General features: G+C 49.4%; 4 protein-coding genes across 4 annotated transcripts; 1 reads left to right on the forward strand and 3 right to left on the reverse strand.

Moving 5' to 3' along the window:
* Nucleotides 1-2537: 2537 nt before the first annotated feature.
* N7446_010819 (uncharacterized protein) lies at nt 2538-6869 on the forward strand (the record flags this gene model as incomplete). Its single annotated transcript, XM_058519562.1, has 1 exon — nt 2538-6869. One exon carries the CDS (start codon nt 2538-2540, stop codon nt 6867-6869), a length of 4332 nt encoding a protein of 1443 aa, XP_058368400.1.
* Nucleotides 6870-12092: 5223 nt separating this feature from the next.
* Nucleotides 12093-13845, reverse strand: N7446_010820 (cytochrome P450; the record flags this gene model as incomplete). The annotated part of the gene is made up of 4 exons (XM_058519563.1): nt 12093-12404; nt 12480-13103; nt 13178-13533; nt 13614-13845. The coding sequence occupies 4 exons, from the start codon at nt 13843-13845 to the stop codon at nt 12093-12095; spliced, it is 1524 nt and encodes a 507-aa protein (XP_058368401.1).
* A 1290-nt stretch (nt 13846-15135) lies between these two features.
* N7446_010821 (aldehyde dehydrogenase) lies at nt 15136-16665 on the reverse strand (the record flags this gene model as incomplete). Its single annotated transcript, XM_058519564.1, has 3 exons — nt 15136-15870; nt 15925-16231; nt 16481-16665. The coding sequence occupies 3 exons, from the start codon at nt 16663-16665 to the stop codon at nt 15136-15138; spliced, it is 1227 nt and encodes a 408-aa protein (XP_058368402.1).
* Nucleotides 16666-17819: 1154 nt separating this feature from the next.
* Nucleotides 17820-19959, reverse strand: N7446_010822 (FAD-binding oxidoreductase; the record flags this gene model as incomplete). Its single annotated transcript, XM_058519565.1, has 7 exons — nt 17820-17990; nt 18046-18276; nt 18335-19015; nt 19088-19253; nt 19312-19332; nt 19389-19810; nt 19873-19959. The coding sequence occupies 7 exons, from the start codon at nt 19957-19959 to the stop codon at nt 17820-17822; spliced, it is 1779 nt and encodes a 592-aa protein (XP_058368403.1).
* Between the last annotated feature and the right edge of the window lie 318 nt (nt 19960-20277).

A 20277-nucleotide genomic window follows, 5' to 3' on the forward strand; every position in this document is an offset into this window, starting at 1 on the left:
TAACCACTGTCCACTTAACTGTGTACACAGTACCTAGCTGGTGATACCAACACCTACAAACAGTCAATCTTTGGCTTCAACTTCAGCCAGTAACTCGGCTACTGAGACGCCTCTTGCAGATCAATCTCCAACTCTCACGCCTACCCCGGCATGCACATGCACTTGCAAAGCTGCCGTCGTCTGATGAGGTAGAACTGCACTCTGAGCAAGTTCTCATTAGCTACTACAGAAAATCGATGGATCAAGCAGATTCTGGTGCACTTGGGCGGAAATATGAGCTGAAAGCGGTCTTTAGAGTCACAGCATTGGACTCTCCTTGGTTACAAAGCCAAATGGATAATTGACATTCAAATTCCTTTATGTCATGGCTCGCGGCAACTTCTTGCACTAGCTTACAAGCTTTGGACAAGCTTCCTAGCATTGATTCCACCCGCGGGAGGAAAAATGGATATATTGCTACCATTTCATCGGTTTCTTGATCCAAAACGCAGACCCGGATGTCAGCCCAGTCCAGCATTTTCGGAAGTCGGGAAGCTGGCAAGGAGAGGAAGATATCCTCAGTACATGTGGACGATGACAATGGGTCCGGCCATCTCCATTCTTGAGCAGATACGCTGTTATAACCGGGGGGGAGAATAGCAGTCAATAACTGTTTCAGAATGGGTGTCAACTGTGCCTCTGGTTGACAATGAGAAGTGGAATAAATTGTTAAGCTCAGCGCTTCCATGCCCAGTGACAAGGAGTGGTGAGGGGACTAAGCATTTGTGCACGATTCGTAGGTAATCCTTCAGTGTCCAGGTCTGTACAATATGACGACCTGCTAGACTACAGTGGGCTGTGGGGGAGCCCGTCATAAACTGCAGACTTCTATGCCTACCCTTTCTTGGTTGTTCCAATAGTGGCTTCAATGCCTTGACTGATAAAAGAGCAAGTACGTATGCAGGGTTAATTTGTTATTGGCCACTACTCATCCGCTTTTATACATCACTCATTTTCGTTTGCCCATCCTCAAGGGGAAACCGCCATTTCGTCTTAACAATAATTAGATCCAGCGTTCAATTCTGAATTCAAGTAATCGCGCACGGCTTACGTTCTAACCACTACTGTTCTAAATCCTCGCTTAGAACATGACTTGTACCTTCAACGTTCACGAGAGTGCCAAAATGGATTGGACATGCGTCGCAATTTCTTTCACCGCCCATGAAGATAGTACAGTAGCTCACGTATGTGGATATAGGTACCCTTTCCTAATGTGAGAAATAGCTCCTTGCATCATTCTAAAGAACGACACCATTTGTTCTAAGAGTCGTGACCCACTTACTGGAACTAGAAACTGCATTGAGTCTCAGGAGGATCGCTGCTTACATATACAATCGACCTATTCCGTCGTGTTGGGGATACGCCTGATTTGAATAAATAGTGTTCAGCAATATGTCTGAGCGGCTTCAAATTAGAGAATGAATGCTACTAAGCTTTCTATCTCCCTTAGATTGTAACTCCAATGTTCCACGCCGTCGGCGAGTTGGATGCAACGATTTCTACTGCACAGACACGGAACCTCGCACGACATTGCTCAAACCCATGGCCCTATGAATTCTTCGGCGATCACTATGTACCCCAGAACAAAGATTTTGGGAGCTTCAGTCGATCCCTTCAGAGCTTTTTAAAGGAAGTGTTTGGTCTATGTAAAGAGGTCCAGGAGGTCTGGGGGGATATTGACATCGTTTGCCCAAAACTAAAACGTGCGGGCCATTTTCGGGCATGCACATTTAGCAATACGGTAAGTAGTTCATGTCGACGGAATACAGGCTTGGGAGATATATAGACTGAGAAGGCAGTCAATGATTAGCAATGTGAGGTATATTCTGGTTTTATCTTGACCTACCCGGTGTGGCATTGTTTGGTGAGATTGCGGGCTGGGAGTCTTCTTGATTTTGCGAGGATGGTGCAGAAGCCTGATGTCGCGTAATCTATATCGACGCACTTGCTGCATTAGCTGATGAGACCAAGGATCCGCAGATTTTAGCCTGAAGGTCGGAGAGCGAGGAGGGAAGCCCTCCGGAAGCATCTGACGTTGGTACCGAGCCCTGGTACGGGACCGTGAAGTCGATTTGTCTGCGATCGGTCGCCGTCTTCGAATCCCTTTCCGAAGCTGATTGCGCTTTCCTCGCAGGGACTCGAATGACCTGTACTTATCGTGTTGCTTGGAATATTCCTTAGCCCTTTGTTCCCATGACATCCATTCATATTCAAATTGTTGTGATATGAGGCTGGTGCAGATCAGGAACCAAGCCGTACCATCGGAATTAATCCCGAGGTGTCTATACGAAGAAACAAGTTGATTTCCAATCAACTTGATCTACTCTTTGTGTATATATAGCCTCAGTTATTCCCTCTAGTTCAGTACAATTCAATCTTCCTTTGAACTACAACAGGTTATGAGCCCGGGAGCAACTCTCGGGTGCCGTCTCTGCTCATCTGAGAATCATCTTTACCTGCTTGATTGAATATCTACCCCGCTTTTACAAATCATCACCATGTCTGCTCTGGTCCACGACTCGCCCGACCGAGCCGTCACGGCCATCGAGCCTTTGACAGGAAGCGACAACTTCGCGACCTGGAAACGTCTCATGACGTCCTACCTCAAAGCGAGGCAGGTCTGGGATGTCGTGTCGGGCGACCTCCAGCGTCCTGACTGCTTATTCAAGTACGCCAAACCCATTTCGGCGGATATCCACCCCTTAGTGGAGCCGCACCTGGTTGGGGCGGTGAGGCAGCGCACCATTGAAGCGCGCCTCGAAGTGGAGGTCCAGGCATTCGAGCGCCACCGTGAATGGTCGCGCCGCGAAGCTGAGGCCTACCACACCATTTTCCGGTATCTGTCCCCCCACATTAGCATTCATGTCGCAGGACTAGAGACGTCCCACGACCTCTGGAATGAACTTGAAGAACGGTACCGGCGAATGGAACTCGCCACGTTCTGCGAGTTGTTTGCGCAGCTTCGTGAAACCACTGGCGAGCGCTGCGGCAGTGCCCGCGAATTTGTCGATCGGGTACGGTTGCTCGTACATCGATTGAATGCTATCGTGCCCGGATCCATTGGCGATCGAACGCACATTGCGATCTTACTGACGCAGATCGGACCGGAATATATTCTAGTTGTGGATGCCATTCAGAATGACAAGGATCCGGTGAATCCGACCACGATCGGAAACCGTCTGTCTAATGCTGAGCAGACGGTTCGGAGAAAAGAAGCTCCAACACCCTTGCAGGCAACGTCTGGCCCGTCCGTCAATACGGTGCAGCAGACTGCCAAGAAATGCAACTATTGCAAGAAGCGCGGCCATGTGGTCGCACAGTGCTGGAAGAAACAGCGAGAAGCTCAGCCGTCCAGGGACCATGCCCTGAAGGCTGAACGGAGTGTTTCCGGCTCACCAAGAAATAATTTGCAAATGATACCATCAAGCCAGATGGAAGATCGGCAGGGCCCGCCGACTTCCAAGAGACCGAGGATCAATATCGTGAGGGCGAGGGTGACGACCCTTTATACCCACGCACCGCAACCCCGATGGATCCTGGACTCGGCCGCCACCAGCCACATCTGCTGGGACCGGAGCTGCTTCAGCAGTCTGCGGCCCCACCGCGAGATGTTGGACACGGCGGGCGATCCAGTGGAAGCCGAAGGGATTGGTACGGTGAAGCTCACGCTCCGGGGGAAGTTCAACCCACCCCTGGTGTTGAAGAACGTGTACTTCGCGCCGCGCGTCGGGATGAACCTGATCAGCGTGCCGAAGCTGTTGCGAGACCGCTACTCGGTGGTGGCGCACCCGCAGAACGTCTTTGTGCAACGCCGAGGACGAACCGTGGGGACCGCCTACCATGCGGAGGAGGATCTGTTGATCCTGCGGTGCCATGTGAGCAAGAGATCTCGAGAGCGAGTCCAACTGGCGAGGGCGCCGGCGACCCATGACCATGCAGATTCCCTGGAACCGCAGGCGGTGGCCATGGACGTCGACGAGCCTCAGGAGTCAAGTGGCGCAGAATGCGCAGCGTCAACCTCTGAACTCGGCGGTGAAGCTGTGATACTCGAAGAAGGTGCGTGCAAAGGAGTGGACCAGGCCTCCGAAGCGTTGTGGCACGCTCGGATGGGACATCTGAACCGGGGAGACTTGAGGGTGGTCCTCCGGCAGACCGGCACTCCGTACCGACCGCTGACACAGGCGCAGCTGCTGGCAACGCCGCAGTGCCCGGCGTGCATGTCGGGTAAGCAGCATCAGAAGAGGAACTCCCGCGCAAGACGGCCACGTCTGCATTCAACGAGAATATTTGAATTGATCCATTCGGACATCATGGAGATGCCGATTGCCAAAGATGGCTCCAGGTACGTGATCACCTTTACTGACGATTATTCTCGTGGCTCGTGGGCCTATGCCATGAGATGGAAGCATGAAGCGCTCCAGAAGTTCCGACATTTTGAGGCCTGGGTGCACCGACAGTTCGGCGCCCAGATCAGAAGATTCCTCACCGATAACGGGAGAGAATATCTGCCAATTGGAACACATCTCGAATCCCAGGGAGTTGAGTTCGACACATCGCCGCCATACTGCAAAGGGCAGAATGGGCTGGCCGAACGCACCAATCGTACTATCCGGGAGCGGATCAACACGCTCCTGTCCGATGCGAACCTTTCTCCTCCCTGGTGGGTCGAGCTCTTGGACACGGTGGTCTATCTGAAGCTACGCGCGCCAGCATCGATCTTACAGAAGAAGACACCGTTTGAAATTCTATATGGGAAGCCGCCCTCGCTCTTGCATCTGCGACGGATCGGCTCCCGTGCATGGGTCTTAATCCCAAAGGAACATCGAGCAAAACTCGGACCGAGATCATCCGAGTGTCGATTGCTAGGCTATTGTGAACCGAACCAGTACAAGCTCTATGAGATACATTCTGGCAAGACAGTCTTTTCCCGTGATGTCGAGTTCGATGAGAGGACCCCGGTGGCGCCACTCATCGAGGGGGAAACAGGCAACGACCTCCCGGACAATGCTCCTCCATCACCTGTCTTTCCACCACTGCCCTCATCAGCTAGCGGGCTGCCAACACCACCTCTATCGCCGAATTCCTCAAACGAGGAAGAGAAAACGCCATCTGGGCGTGTGGAAGAAACACTTCCAGTGGTCAATCCAAGCCAACAAGGAAACGACTTGACATCGGATCTTGGGTATTCGATCTATGGTCGCAGACGAAGACCGTCGCGGCGACTCCTGGAGTCACTAGGCAAGGTGTACTCGGCAGGCACATTGAATACCGCACCGGCCAGACAAGTCGACCCGGCGACCTTCCACGAGGCCGTGTCAGGCCCAACCCAGCTGGAATGGTGGGCCGCCATCCAGAAAGAATATGCGTCGCTTCTCGAACACGGAACATGGGAAAAGGTTCGGCGAGAGGACATCCCAGCCGGAGATCATGTGATTGGCTGTAAATGGGTCTTCAAGACCAAAGCCAACGGAACGCGCAAGGCGCGATTGGTCATCAAAGGTTACCGGCAGAAACATGGCATCGACTATCACGAAACGTTTGCTGCTGTGTCGCGAATGGACTCCGTCCGCTGCATTGTAGCCAGCGCCGTGTTGCGCGGATGGAAACTCCACCAATTCGATGCGGTCACCGCATTTCTCCATGGAGACGTCGATTCCTGTATTTATATGGAGTTGCCCGAAGGCTTTGAAGAGCCAGGGTACGTGTGTCGGCTACGCCGCTCACTGTATGGCCTGAAGCAGGCTCCGCGGATTTGGTACCAATGCGTCCACCGCGTCCTGGCTTCTCATGGCTTCACCATGGCCCAATCAGACAACTGCGTGTTTTACAAATCGAATTGCGTCGTTTGTGTCTATGTCGATGATTTCCTTGTTGCTGCGGCAAACACGCACGAAATCGAAAAAGTGCAACAAGCATTGCAAACAGAGTTCCGACTGAACGATCTGGGCACCCCGCGTTCGTTCCTCGGGATCCAGTTCGACTATCACGTCGATGGGTCCGTGTCCATTCACCAACACCAGTACATCCAGAAGGTGCTCTCCGACTTTGGCATGGAGAGTTGTCAACCGAAGTCTACGCCGATGAATCCCAAGCACATCCTGAATCATCGTCCAGACGAGGAACCTCCGGACGAGGAAGCAAAAGCTCGTTATGCGACTGCCATTGGTTCGTTGATGTATCTGATGGTTGGCACGCGACCGGATATTGCGTTCGCGCTGGGCATGTTGAGTCGCTTCACGGCTCAGCCGCAATCGCACCACCAAGTCGCTCTGCAGCGGTTGCTTCGCTATGTCAAAGCCACACAGTACCATCGCATCATATACCGCAGTGGTCAATTGATTGGATACACGGATGCCGACTTTGGTGGGTCCGTCGTCACTGACGGAGCTTACTCGACGTCCGGCTACGTATTCCAACTTGCGGGTGCGCCGGTTTCCTGGTCGTCCAAGAGACAGGGGGAAGTAGCCACCTCTACGACTCATGCTGAGTACATTGGACAATATAATGCCATTCTGCATCTACAGTGGCTGCGGACCTTCCTGGCCGAGACGCAACTGTATCGGTCCCCGGTCACCAATATCATGGCTGATAACCAGTCCGCCATTGCACTTTCTCGCAATCCTGAGTTCCACAAACGGACCAAGCATTTCAACGTGAAATTCCATTACCAGCGAGCAGTGCTGAATACAGGCGAGATCAGCCTTCAATACGTTCCGACTGAGGAACAGGCCGCTGACGGTCTCACCAAGCCGTTGGGACCAACGGCTTTTGCCATGTTCTGTAGTCTCCTTGGAATCGTAGCCTTGAAGACTCAGAGGCAACAAATTTGACAGCGCAGGCGCTCTTTCCACTTTATTTTCCCATGAAGGTTTTTAAGTGGTTTTACCGAGGCTTGGCTGCACAGCGTTATTCCAGTATCGCCTTGCGCGCAAAGCGATCCTGAGGGGGAATGTTGTGATATGAGGCTGGTGCAGATCAGGAACCAAGCCGTACCATCGGAATTAATCCCGAGGTGTCTATACGAAGAAACAAGTTGATTTCCAATCAACTTGATCTACTCTTTGTGTATATATAGCCTCAGTTATTCCCTCTAGTTCAGTACAATTCAATCTTCCTTTGAACTACAACACAAATAACCATGGTTCGAGGTTTTCTTCCTCAGTCTCAGTCCAAGGAACATAGTCACCTGTCGGCATCGTGGTGGATGGGGTACGTAAAAGAGTAAAAGAACGGACGGCAACCAGGAAATCACGCTGAGAGCAAACTCTGGAAGAGATGGTTGAGAAACTACAAACAGCGAGAATATAACTTATGTCTACTGTACTCAACTCACCATATCTACTTAGAACAAGTCTCCATTTGGGAGGCAAGTGGTCATAGCGGAACTCACAGCTCGCAAAAAATGAGTTTAATAATTAAATACCCATTGTAGTGGTGGAACCGGTGACATAGTAGAAAGATGGGCGGACTATTAGTCACGTGGCCAGTCAGATAGCATTCCTCCATGTTGGGATTCCAGCAGAGGACTGGGCTAGCATCGTACAATTCACTCTTTTCGTTTCCAGCCCTTTTATTATGAAGAAGTCTCAGGGTATACGCTCCGCTGTCTACTAGTGCTGTCTAGGGAGTGTTGGTTGCTTGATCCTTCATCCATGATATCGACCTGTCTGCTATGCCAGACTGCCATTGAGCCATCCCCATTTCACCATCTAATATAGCAATGCACATCGTACCATTGTTTCGACGTAGGTTAAAAAATGAAAATAAATTAAAAGACTAAAAATAAAAATAAACAAGATTTCTTTTTAATTCGGCTAAAGTAGCAGGATGGATCATAGTATAGTAGAAAATGGGCAATTGGCTAGATGCCCACTTGGACCTCGAATTACTCAAGTTGAGTCGATTAATGAGGTTGACAGGTATGTGAAAATCAATCATTGGGGAGTTCTACGGCTACACAGATTCACGATGGCCTACTAGTCTTGACCGGCTCCATTTTCATCCCCATACTGGAAAATCGCAGCTAGACCTCGCCATATTGCTTTTTCGGGTACCCCATGGGTACCCGCTAGCCCGCCAAGAACCCATCAGCGGGAACTGATAGGGACACCTCAACTTTTACTGCGGACACCTCATCTGCTTATATAATCGTTGTCTCGTGCAAATGCCACACATTCCATCTCCCTTGGTCAAAACAAATTTCCCGGTTTATTTCAATTTCCCAGTAGAAACCTAGGAGACCATGGAACCCCCTAAAGAAGACATCTTCAACAGCCGCGAGGAGTTGCTCATCTCTGTTCGTCAACATGCTATCCGGCATGGCTATATTATCACTATACATCGCTCAACAGCCAACAGACAAGTCATTCTAGGCTGTGATCGAGGGGGACAACACAGGGATCGATTGACAGCTCCAGACGGAGCAAAGCAGCGATTTACCACCACAAGGAGAATTAATTGTCCGTTCAAGCTCTACGGAAAGAGGCTCCCAAATAACAGATGGGAGTTACAAATTCGATGTCCCACTCACAACCATGAGGCTGACGATCTTATGGGTCATCCACAAGCCCGCCAGCTTACAAGTGACCAATTACAAGACCTCAGCCAAATGGTGGAGATCGGAACACAACCGAGAGACATTTTGACTCTTCTTCGTGAGAAAGAACCTTCAATTCCATTGATATCTCGCGACATCTACAACAAGCGGCAGACGATCCGCCGGGAAAAGCTAGGCGGGAAATCACCTCTTGAATATCTTCATGACCTGTTGGTTCAAGAGGAATGGAGATTCGGGTTCAAGCAAGACTCTGAAGGCCATGCAATGTTTCTAATATTTGCGCATAGAGAGTCGATTGAGTTCGCCAACAGATACAACAGGGTCTTCGTCTTAGATTGTACGTATAAGACAAATCGATATCAAATGCCTCTTCTTCACATTGTTGGAGTATCACCATCGAATGCTACCTTCAGCGTTGCATTGTGCTTTATGCACAACGAGACCACTGAGAGCTATGTGTGGGCTTTACAAACTTTCTTCTCGTTTCTCCAGCGCTCTGAACATCTTCCAGTTCTTTATACTGATCGAGATCTCGCGTTAGTAAATGCTATCGAGAAAGTCTGCCCTTTGAATCCGCACCTACTTTGCATTTGGCATATCAATAAGAACGTGACTGCAAGAGCTAAAGGTCAATTTGCCACTTCGGAAGGGTTTGATGAATTCTACGGTCTTTGGATGAAGCTTGTCCACTCCCCGACAGAAGATGAATATAATAAACGACTTGCTGACCTTGAGTCTAAGTGCGCGAAAAATCAGTCTGTTATTCACTATGTGAAGGGGGTGTGGCTTATTCATAAACAGAAATTTGTCGTCGCCTGGACTCGGCAACATCTGCATCTTGGAAACGCTGCAACTTCACGTGTTGAAGGCTCACATGCCTTTATCAAAAAGCATATCGGATCCTCATCTGGCAGCATGTTGATTGTCTTTGAACAAGTGAAGCGAGCCATCCAAACTCAAATTGACATTCTCAAGTTGGACGTTGCGCGTGACCGTTTAGAGAATCCTCTTGTCACATCACGCCCGATCTCTTCAAAGGTCACCACACAAATTACTCGACATGCTATTAAGCTTATTGAGCAACAGTCCCAGAAAGCTAGGTACGCCACAGAGCGTTCACCTCTACCAGCATGCAGCAATGTCTGGACTGTCACAATGGGCTTGCCTTGTGCTCATCGATTGACCGTTCTTCTTCAATGCAGTATTCCGATTGAACTTAGGAGTTCCATTCATTCTGGTATACGAAAGCTAGGCACGGCTCTACAGGTCTACCCCTTTTGGAACCTCGACTGCCAAATCCACTATTCAAGTCTCAGAAAAGACAATCTCCATTCGCAGATCCAGGGAGGATAGAGAAGCGTGATCGATGTTCGTTTGAGGTGGGTGTGGATGAGACAAGTGATAAGAAAGACAATGGGGAGAAGAATCAGAAGAGGGCAGTAAAATGCTCTAACTGTGGGAAAATTGGTCATACTTTGCGAACATGTACTGTAGCAAGGGACGCTTGATTTTATACATAGTCAACCTTGAGGCTGTGGCCGTGGAATGTGGCATTTGCACGAGACAACGATTATATAAGCAGATGAGGTGTCCGCAGTAAAAGTTGAGGTGTCCCTATCAGTTCCCTTTAAACCCTCATGCCATTTAACTAATACTTTGTATACCATCCCTGGCTATCAATAATGGCTTGCACCCGATGCGGCATCGTTTCAGAGAGATGCTTTAGGTGGTCTAGGTCTAGCTGGTCCCATGCAATCTGTGCTGTAGCTACTAGCTACTAAAATAGCCTTAGTATGCTCATTATTCTTCATATCAATAAGATCAGGCCGAAGCTTATAGATCTCGGCTTTCATCAACGCCCAGAGGTTCTCAATTGGGTTCAAATCAGGCGAATGCGGCGGCCAGTCCATAACCTCAATCCCTAAGTCCCGTAAAGCGTCCCGGACGACGTGGGCAGTATGCGTTGGCGCATTATCATGCTGAAAAATCGACCCTTTATTCGATATTAAGAGGTAGGATTCGGAGGTATAGATCTCGAATAACGATGCTGTTTACACCGCCACGCTCTGATTCCGGATCTCCGAATAGCGGAATTAAGCCAGTTCGACGGGTAGCGCCCGAGAAAGCAGCCCAAAACATCTGCTTAACCTGCTTTCCCCGTTGTGGAAGGCCTTGAACTTGTCCGAGTTTTGGCTGGTCTTTTGGCCGAGTAAAAGTCCATTCTCGACGGACTCCGATTCCGCGCTCCACCGTACATTCATCGGACCAAAAGACGCGAGCCCAATCTTCGGGCGTAAAGTGTTGATAACGACAAGCCCATTGAAGCCGTTTAACGGCATGCTCCTCGGTCAAATAAGGTCGCCAGCTGCATCGCCATTTCCGAAGGTTTTCAGCATTTAAAAGGCGTCGAATTGAGTTCATTTTGACTTTGTGAGACACCTCAGTAAGAAGGTCTTCATGCGTAATCCGGGGGTTCTCTCGAATAGCATCAACGAGACGTACTTTATCAGCCTCATTAAGCTTGCTTGGCCGGCCGGAACGAGGCTTCGAGACACCGTCACTGTTCTTTGAATTTCTACTCTCTGAACAGCCATCTCAGCGTAGATAGGCGTACGCGGCAGTCCAAAATTAGAGGCACGAATATCCTTCCCATAGGGTCCCATGCTGCAGATTACTGGCACGTTCTTCCCCGCCTTGGTTGCAGAGAAAGGTAGGAATAAGTCAGCGCAGAGCTCGATCCCATCGCAGATGGGAATTTAAAGGTGCTTAGCACGAGTGTATCCATCAACATCCGCGGCGGATGTCTGATATTTCAGCCGATTTTCGGACATTGTGAGACAAATCCAGAACGTTGGGAGATGAGGAAGAGGGATGAGTATATGGCAAGGCGTAGGGTAAAAGTTGGGGCAGAGCCAGTGGGATACTGCATAATGCCCTTACTGACTTGTAGTGGACGTTTTAAGTGGCGGAGCCGAGGTAATAGATGTCTTCTTAACTTATTACTACATTAATCTCCAGTTAAAGGGAGATTACCTCAGCTTTAGGGGAATTGCCTGTCGGTAGTTATACTGTGTACCACTTCCTCATCTCAACATTGTTACTCGGCTCCATATTGGGCCGGGTTGGCGGGGTGGCGGGGTTTACTGACACTGCAGTGTGGTCTGCACGAAGCGCCACCCCCACCCCCACCCCCTCACCGACCACCAACATCAAATTTTGCACTGGCTCTGTTGATTCGGAGCCACTTATTGACTTGAAGAGCCCCAACTCCCGCTGACAGGTTGTTTAGTCATTTCTTCGTATCCATACCCATCATTTGTCATGCCGACGCTGTCTGACTGGGGCTATCCCAAACTGTTCTCATTTCTGGTAGAACGTGGCGGCGAAACAGGTCCCGATAGTTCCTCACACTTGTATATACATCTACCTAGGACGAAATGCTGCTTTGCTTCACGCGATATTCAAACAAAATAGCCATCCAACCAATGACGCGTATTCAGAGTTTAAGAGGTATTACGTCGAACCCCTGCGGTTTAACAAACCAATGATTTTGCCCAACCAGCCTATCCTGCCGACCCGCAAGCTCAAAGTCAAAATTCCTTACTAGCTGTGGGATCAGCTTGCCAATTTCAAGCAAGCTGATATTCTTCCCAATACAAGTTCTAGATCCCTGGCCGAACGGCATGAAATATCGTTCCATGGCGTGTGAGTCTTCGCTCAACCAGCGCTCTGGTCGAAATATATTCGCGTCATTGCCGAAGATCGAATAATTATAGTGTGCCACCCATGGATTGATTCCTACTACCGTCTGATAGATAATTCATTAGCGACAAGTCGTAATATCCTACCTATGTCACAATTCCAGGGCTACGGTAGTACTCACACCTTCTGGAAAGTACTTCCCACACAGCATGACACCCCCTGCAGGCACAACGCGAACAAGAGGCAACCCCACTGCCGGGTTCATGCGCAGAGCCTCTTTGATCACAGCCTGCAGATAGCGGAGGTTTTGACTCTGCACGAAAGTCACGGGGTCTGAGATGCTCCCCTCCCTTGCAGCACTGATGATCTCCTCACGCAGTTCTGCCAGGCAGCGCGGATTCTGCGTTAGATAAAAGATTATCGACGACAGCGCGATGGCTGTTGTATCGCTCCCCGCAAAAATGTTCTGCACACATCCAAAAAGAAGGTGCGTGGAGGTGAAGGAAGAAGGGTCCCGGTTGTGGGCTGCTAAGAACTTCCCAAGAAAGTCTTCTGTACGTTTTTCGCTGTGAGGAGGCTCCGAGTCGCCACCTTGAGTGATCGTTGTCTTTGTCTTACGCACGGTGATCAACTCTTGTATATAGTCAATCATTTCCTGCGCCGGGGACCCTGCGAGACGAACGACGATGGCGTGGACTGAGGGAAAAAGACCGGCTAGGGCGCTATATAGATTGCTTTGATCGAGTTTCGCAATCATGTTATCGATATCTTTTGCCTTTTCAAGATAACCGAATGATTTGCCGAACTACACGTAAATAACCAACTTGCTGTTAGCTAGCGCTAGCCAGATTTATTTTCGTCTCTTTCTTCTTTACTCACCGTGATATTGGTAATAACATCAAAAGCGTAGTATTGCAACCAAGTACCCATATTTATGGACTGCTTACTTTTCGAGAACCCCTCCAGCTTCCCGCAGAAGATCCGGACGCATTCATCCACATAGCTCTCATAGTGAACCATCGACGACATCGAGTAATAGTTAGCCAGCTGGCGCCGAGCAACCCCATGCGCCTTCACATCTTGCATCGCGAATAGGTTCACAGTCCATACCGCAGGGGCTGTCCAGGCAGAGTACCAGTCTGCTTTCAGGAACTTGGTTCCGTGGCCGTAGATTAGCTTGGCGGATTCAAGATCGTTAATGCTGTACATGTTTGGCGCGACACGGACAATTTTCCCTAAGGGCAATGGGAGAGCAAGTTAGTGAACAATCAGTGATAATATTCACTGCCTTACTCTGCTTGGGGCGGAAACGAACCATGTTCTTCATGCAACTTGATATTTTCATGATGGAAATCTCCTCTAAATACCTTGTGGAAATACCACAGGGCTGTGTAGCGTGCCGTAGTAGGGCCCGGGACGCTTCTCAAGGGATCCCAGACCTCTCGTACGAGCCAGAGAGTGGCATAGGCAGTGATACTGAGTACCAATAAGGGTAGCATAATTTGTTTTTCGTGAATCAGAGCAAAAGAATCCTCGACCAAGGCCATTATTGGGACTGGGTCGCGTGGCTAAGGCTGGTAAGTGCTAAGTACGATGGGGCTTTAGGAATGCCACAATAGAGGAAGTATACATTGGAAGAAGCGGACAAATGTGCTATTAAGTACAGCTTGATCTTTGAATGCGGGGTGCGGAAGTGTGGAAGTGTGAAGTATGGAAGTGTGAAGTGTGGAAGTGCGGGGGTGCGGGGGCTGTGGGGGTTTGGGGTATATAAGTTAATGGGGTTAGGTGTTACCTAGGCAGGTAGTTGCAGACACCCAAACTACTCTGCAGCCTGTAGCTGGTACGAACAAAATCGTGTCTCGTCCTTGCTGGATACCATCCACGTGAGAAATATTAGATCCCAGCTCGTGCCAGTACATCATTGAGGGCTATATCGTTGAATTACCCCAACCGTTGCAGTGCTAATAATGACAAACTCCTTTGTTGATCTGCATGTGGACAATGTGTGAGCCTTACCCCCGCCGGTTCCGTACTTTGGTGGGGAGGAGCATGGCCGGAATATCTCTGGTGGACTGCAGTGGTGACTATTTGAGTCCGAAAGCTCCCAGTGCAGGTACTGACAATTCCGCTGCTGATAGAACACCGTTGAAGCGGCATTGGTGTCAACATAAGCCATCTGAAACAAGACCCAGTAAAGTAAAAATATCTCTCCACGATCGTCGTTCAGAAATGGGTGATATCCGCACGGGGTGCTCTAATCCATGTGTGGTCGTAGCAGACGTGCGCTTAAGCCATCCTTCCCAAACAAGTATGAGATAAGTGCTTATTAGAGGTAGAAGACGCTGTATGCTGCATGATAAGAAGCGGCAGGACCAGAAATGGTTCACAAGCCATGGTTTTGCGTGGAGCACCGACGGGATTGCTCGTTCGGATTCACTCCGGTGCGCTGTTAACGGCTCTTGTCCATCATTAGGGTCCAAGGTACACCACGGGGCCGAGTGCAAGTTTCGGTCATCGGGGGATGGGGGAAGCTGCAAAAAGACCGAGCTTTCTTGCCTTCTACGGCGATATTGTTGGTAAGAGAGGTGGTTTACATGGAAAACGTCTACGTGAACAAACATGGATTGCTGGTATTGGATCCTTTTCCATCTCCGATATATTCTTGTTTGCTACTTCAACCACTGTAAGTACGTGGATCATTTTCACAGCCCGAGGTATATATATATTAGTGGCGTGGTTTATGGAATAGTGGACATCCATTGAAAATCATGAAACTTGGAGAGCAGAAGAGGAGCCGAGAATAATGGGATAATCCAACTCTTTTCGGAAAATATTGCCTACAAAGAAATAAATACGCTCTTCAGCTGAGTCCAGGTGTCCAAGCAAGCCTTGCTAAACTCCCTTCCACCCGCACCACTTTGCTTCCATCCACCCATCGGCAGATCAACAACCATGAAAGGACTTGTACAATTAACGCCAACTGCACCAGCTTCCAGCGCCTTGGCAACTCTCAGAGCTCGTGAAATATCGCTTGTAAAAACACTCGAGTACAAACCAAACTCGGTGTCATTTGCCCTCTTCAAGACTTCCTCCTCGCCTGTAAAGGTGTTGACCACAAGCAAAGGACCAAAGATTTCCCCCCTGACCAACTTATCGTCTTCCGGTACATTCTGAACAATAGTCGCATCCGCAAAGTAGCCCTTGTCACGAGCCTTGTTTCCGCCAAGGGTGATCTCGAAGCCCTGCTCTTTTGCGTGGTCGAGAGAGGACAATACCCGACTGAACTGCAGCTTGTCGACTTGGGGCCCTCGCTTGGTATCGGCAAGCGTAGGATCGCCCGGCACGCCCATTTCGGCCATTGCTTGTTTAAGAGCTTCAATGAACCGGGGGGCAATGCCTTCCTGTACGTAGGTCCTAGTACTAGCCATGCAGACCTGGCCTGAATTGTACAGAATGGAGAAGGTAGCGGACATAACTGCCTTCTCGAGAGGAGCGTCGTCGAACACAAGCAAAGGACTTTTCCCGCCAAGCTCCAAGCTGACGTCCTTCAAATTCGACTCACTGGAAGCTTTCTGAATGGCCCTACCAGTGGCGACGGACCCAGTAAATTAAACCCTTCTAATAACCATGTGCTTGGCTATAGCCTCACCGCAAGGTTGACCGAATCCACTCAAGATGTTGAGGACACCTTTAGGAAGACCGACTGTCTGGCACAAGGAAGCGAAGACTATTGATGCGAAAGGCGATTTCTCCGACGACTTGAGCACCATGGTATTTCCGGCTGCCAAGGCTGGGCCAATTTTGGTGACAAGCATAAGCAAAGGAGCGTTCCAAGGGATGATGCCTCCGCACACGCCGTACGGCTGACGGACGGACAGATTGAGGTAGCCAGGAGTATTAAGAGATGTCTCTCCAGTAATATCCATCGCATGGCTGGCAAAGTATTTGAGATATTGCTTTGAAGTGGCTAAAACAACTGTTGTTTCGCCAGTAAAGTGCAGTACTCATGGAACTTGATACAGAAGTCTGCAAGTGGAACGTACGAGACGACTAACATTTCATTCCGGACGGTGGCATTCCCATGGTAACAGCCTCTACATGAATGAATAGCTCCTCCTTTTTTCAATCTCATCCGCCAGTTTAGACAGAAAATCGCATCTTGCCTGAGCTGAGAGAGCTGACCATGCTGGAAAGGCGGCTTTGGCCGCTTCCACAGCACGGTCGACATCTCCAACATCGGCTTCATAAACGGCGGCTATGACCTCCTCAGTAGTGGGGTTGATTATATCAAACGTTTTGCCGGATAACGAAGGGACGAATTCGCCATTGATAAAGAGTCGGTTCTCATTGAGCGAGTCGGTAGCCATGACGATGTGGTACAAAAGCAAACAATAAGCTGGCTTCGTTTTACAAGCAACTGAGCTGCAATTTAATGCTGAGGATGTAAGTTGAGACTTATATCACGATACGAAGAGGAGTGGCTGGCGCCTTCCTTTTACGAGGGTGCTATGCTACATAGATGAGGTCGGAACCCCCCCCCTCGCCCCCTAAGAGGGTTCTCAACGGTACAGCCATGAACTAGCACGATAGTAAGTGTCCAAATTCCTCGCATGACGTCGTCGGAGTCGCTGGTGGATGGTGGTCTTCGGGAATCTTGGAGCGTTGCAAGTGGCTGCTCAGTTGTCGAATGCGTCATATATCCCCACTTTATAAGCTCTCAGGCGGGAACCCGCTGTTTACATCGGAATTAAGACCGTAGACCGATAGAGAGCTAGAAAGCCAGCAAGCCTGAAGTTCTACTTTCCGATTCGTTATTATGAAGCTGTGTGATGGTCCGTCAAAAGAAATAGGCGAAATTTGTGGAATACAACACCCAAAAACATATCCATGCTGGATCCTCGGAGCTGTGAAAGCTTCCGCTGACTAAGCGGCATAATGGCCCACAAGGTCCACGGAAGGTTGTTGCCGAAGCAATGGAATTCTTGAAGTACTTAGTAACATGCATGCAGTTGAACAATATGCCTAGTTGATGTGTATCAGCCAAGTTAGCTATACAATGAATGACGTTAACTGAGAATTGCTTGTTACGTTTTCCTAAAATATGTATACGTACGTAGTCATACATATAATCTCCAAGCAGAAGATTGGAACCTCATCTATGCTTCGTATCACTTCCAAAAGATCTGCGACCACCCTTGAACCGACTGTTTTAGCTCGCCGAGCGCCAATTTGCCTTCCCGTGACCCAGCCACTGGGGTACCTAGGTTCACGTGCAGTAAGTGCCTCAAATAACCATGAAGTAGTGGGTCAGGGGTGTAACAAATCCACCTCATGGCGTTGATCAACAGCTTTTCGCCTGCCACTTGCATCCAAATGTAGACAGATATCCTGGCCAGAGAGGTACACAATTGCATGCCCAATAAATAGTACAGTGCGTGTTCTAAAATACAAGCAGTAAGAATAAGTTACCTAATGCTGATTGACATTAAACATTTCTCCCAGAGACACGGAAGAAATGTGATTACAAAGCCCTGCACAAGGACCCGTTCTGGTGTTGAATTAGCAGTGCACTGCCAACACAGGTTCGGCACCACAGAATATTGTCCGGATCGTATTTCTGCTTGATTGCCTTAAGACGCGGGTAGTTGGGGCCCCAGAAAGACCATTGCCAATCAGGCTCGTAAGGGTTTGCCTAACATATAGAATTAGATTCATTGTTTCGAGACAAGTAGAAAAACGGAAATTACCTCGTTAATATATGATCCGCTGTCTGGTGCGAGCTGGCGGAGAGCATATCCCTTGCCGTAGGTCATTTCGTTTATCACCTCTTCAGCAACTTCATCAGGCAACGTGTCGTTCCACTCCTGCTCTGAAATGAGATGAACGACTGTTTTTCGCCAGGCTGGGTTCAGTGCATTATCCGTTGGTGTCTTGCCAATTGTCATGGTTCCGGACAGTGAAGGGTTAGACACCCCATTCTATGAGTGTTTTTGTCAGTAACCCGTCTCATACTCCATACTAGGGTAGGAGTCGTACCTCTGGCGCCACGAAACGAGGTCCAATCTCTTCCAATGTTCGGGCAAACAGATCTGTATCTTCAATAGCTCTCCGGGTTACAAGCCTTGAAGCTCGAACGCTCCGCTTCGTGCCCACTCCGCTAGCATCCGCCAATGGTCCCAATTTCTCAATCAGCTCGTACCAGGTCTCCGTCCAAAGCTGAGAGATCTCTGTAATTACAGATGAATTGGCGCTTTTCAGGGCGCTTTCCAAGGGCCGAATCACCTTTCTTGCTTCTGCTGCGTTGCTCACGTTGTAAACGAAGATCGTGTTATGAAAACTAATCGGCGGTCCAGTAATGGTGTAATATCCAGCGTACCCGGCATCCTGCAAATCCGCCATCTCCCTGTGTACTTTTGCGACGGTATTCCACCACTGCTTTGGAGATGTGTGGTTTCGCGGCGAAACATCGATGTTGACAATTCCCACTGAGGGCATCGGATGGGCCTTGACAGTAACGCTGATGATCACTCCAAAGGTGCTTCCACCCCCTCCACGAATCGCCCAAAATAGATCGGAATAATCCCGCTCATTCACTCGAATGAGCTTTCCTTCAGGCGTGACAAGTTCTGCCTCGAGAATGCTATCCGCCCCCATCCCATACTGACCGGTGGCATATCCATGACCACCTCCAGCAGACCAGCCAACAACTCCAACATCCTGAGGGTTTGTTAGACTTGGAAAAGGAAAACTGTAGAAGGAAGGGACTAAGTTGAAGCCGAAATTTCATACCGAGTTTGTTCCTCCAACAGCAATAGCGCCATGCTTTGCCATCGCCGCAAACAGCTCGCCGTCCTGAATTCCCGCCCCGACAGTACCAGCCATATGGGGTTCACAAGTATCACAGGCTTTGAACGATTTGTGAAACTGGAATCCTTTCATGTTGTGTGTCCAGATACTGTGCATGTCAGCGTATTGGCCTAGGCTGGGGTCCAATCTTGTAGGCGATCACATACCCTAAACTACCATATGCCGAACTAGTAACTGTGTTAGTGCAGGGGTTTTATGCTGGTGGAGTCAATATTGAACGAACCTCTTTTCGGGATTATGGCCCGTGTTCTTAACGTTCAAGCGGAGATTATTTTTCCTAGCAAATCTGATTGCAGTCTGCACATGTGCGGCCGTCGTTGCATTGACCACATACGGTGAGAGATTACCTAGCGAACACCCTTTCGATGTCGCATTAAGGTCCCCTGATATACTGGTCCCGTTCTGGTAAAGTGGCTGGCAAGCAGCACCGGACCAGGATGGATCCAGAATGCTATACGGATTCGAGGAGTGGAAAGGAGAGGTGGTCCATGCATCAACAATGGCCTGGCACTCCGTGGCGTTGAAGTTGTCTTCAGACTTGTAGCAGACAGAAGCCGGTGGGACGGTCTTTAGCAGCCGCCCGGAAAGGGTTTTGTTGAAGGCTGCCCATTCGCCGGCAGTTGGCCAGCATGCATCAGAAGGGCTCTAGCAAATCGCGGATCAGTAATCGCCTGAGACGACGCTCACCAGAGAATTATGGCACTTACACATTTGCAGTTGGGCACAGAAGAAGCAGCGGTGGTGAGTTGGCTGCCCAACCCAAAGGCAATAAAGGCGTACAATGACAGATGCATCTTCAGGAGCTACTATTAGGCCTTGTTCTGCCTCTGGACAGGACCTGAGCTTCGGCTCCTTTATATACTATGAACTCCAGCCGAGTTAACGCGTTCGTATACGTTTACATCGGGAAACATGTCTGTGGGGAATGGGCCTACAATGATGACGATCAGCGCCAGTGGCACCGTGCTGTAAGGAAAATCGCTTCTGTTTCACGGGACGGGATTTTGATGATGTAATGAGCCACTCCATCTGAAATAGTTTTGGGAGCTTGAGCAGTGATGCCAACAAAAACAACTTCTTACTTTGGATTTTTGATGGAAAACGTGGCGCGG

This window comes from Penicillium canescens (genome assembly GCF_028828765.1).
Source record: "Penicillium canescens strain IBT 15451 chromosome Unknown utg000007l_segment0_segment0, whole genome shotgun sequence".
Taxonomy (NCBI): Eukaryota; Fungi; Ascomycota; class Eurotiomycetes; order Eurotiales; family Aspergillaceae; genus Penicillium; species Penicillium canescens.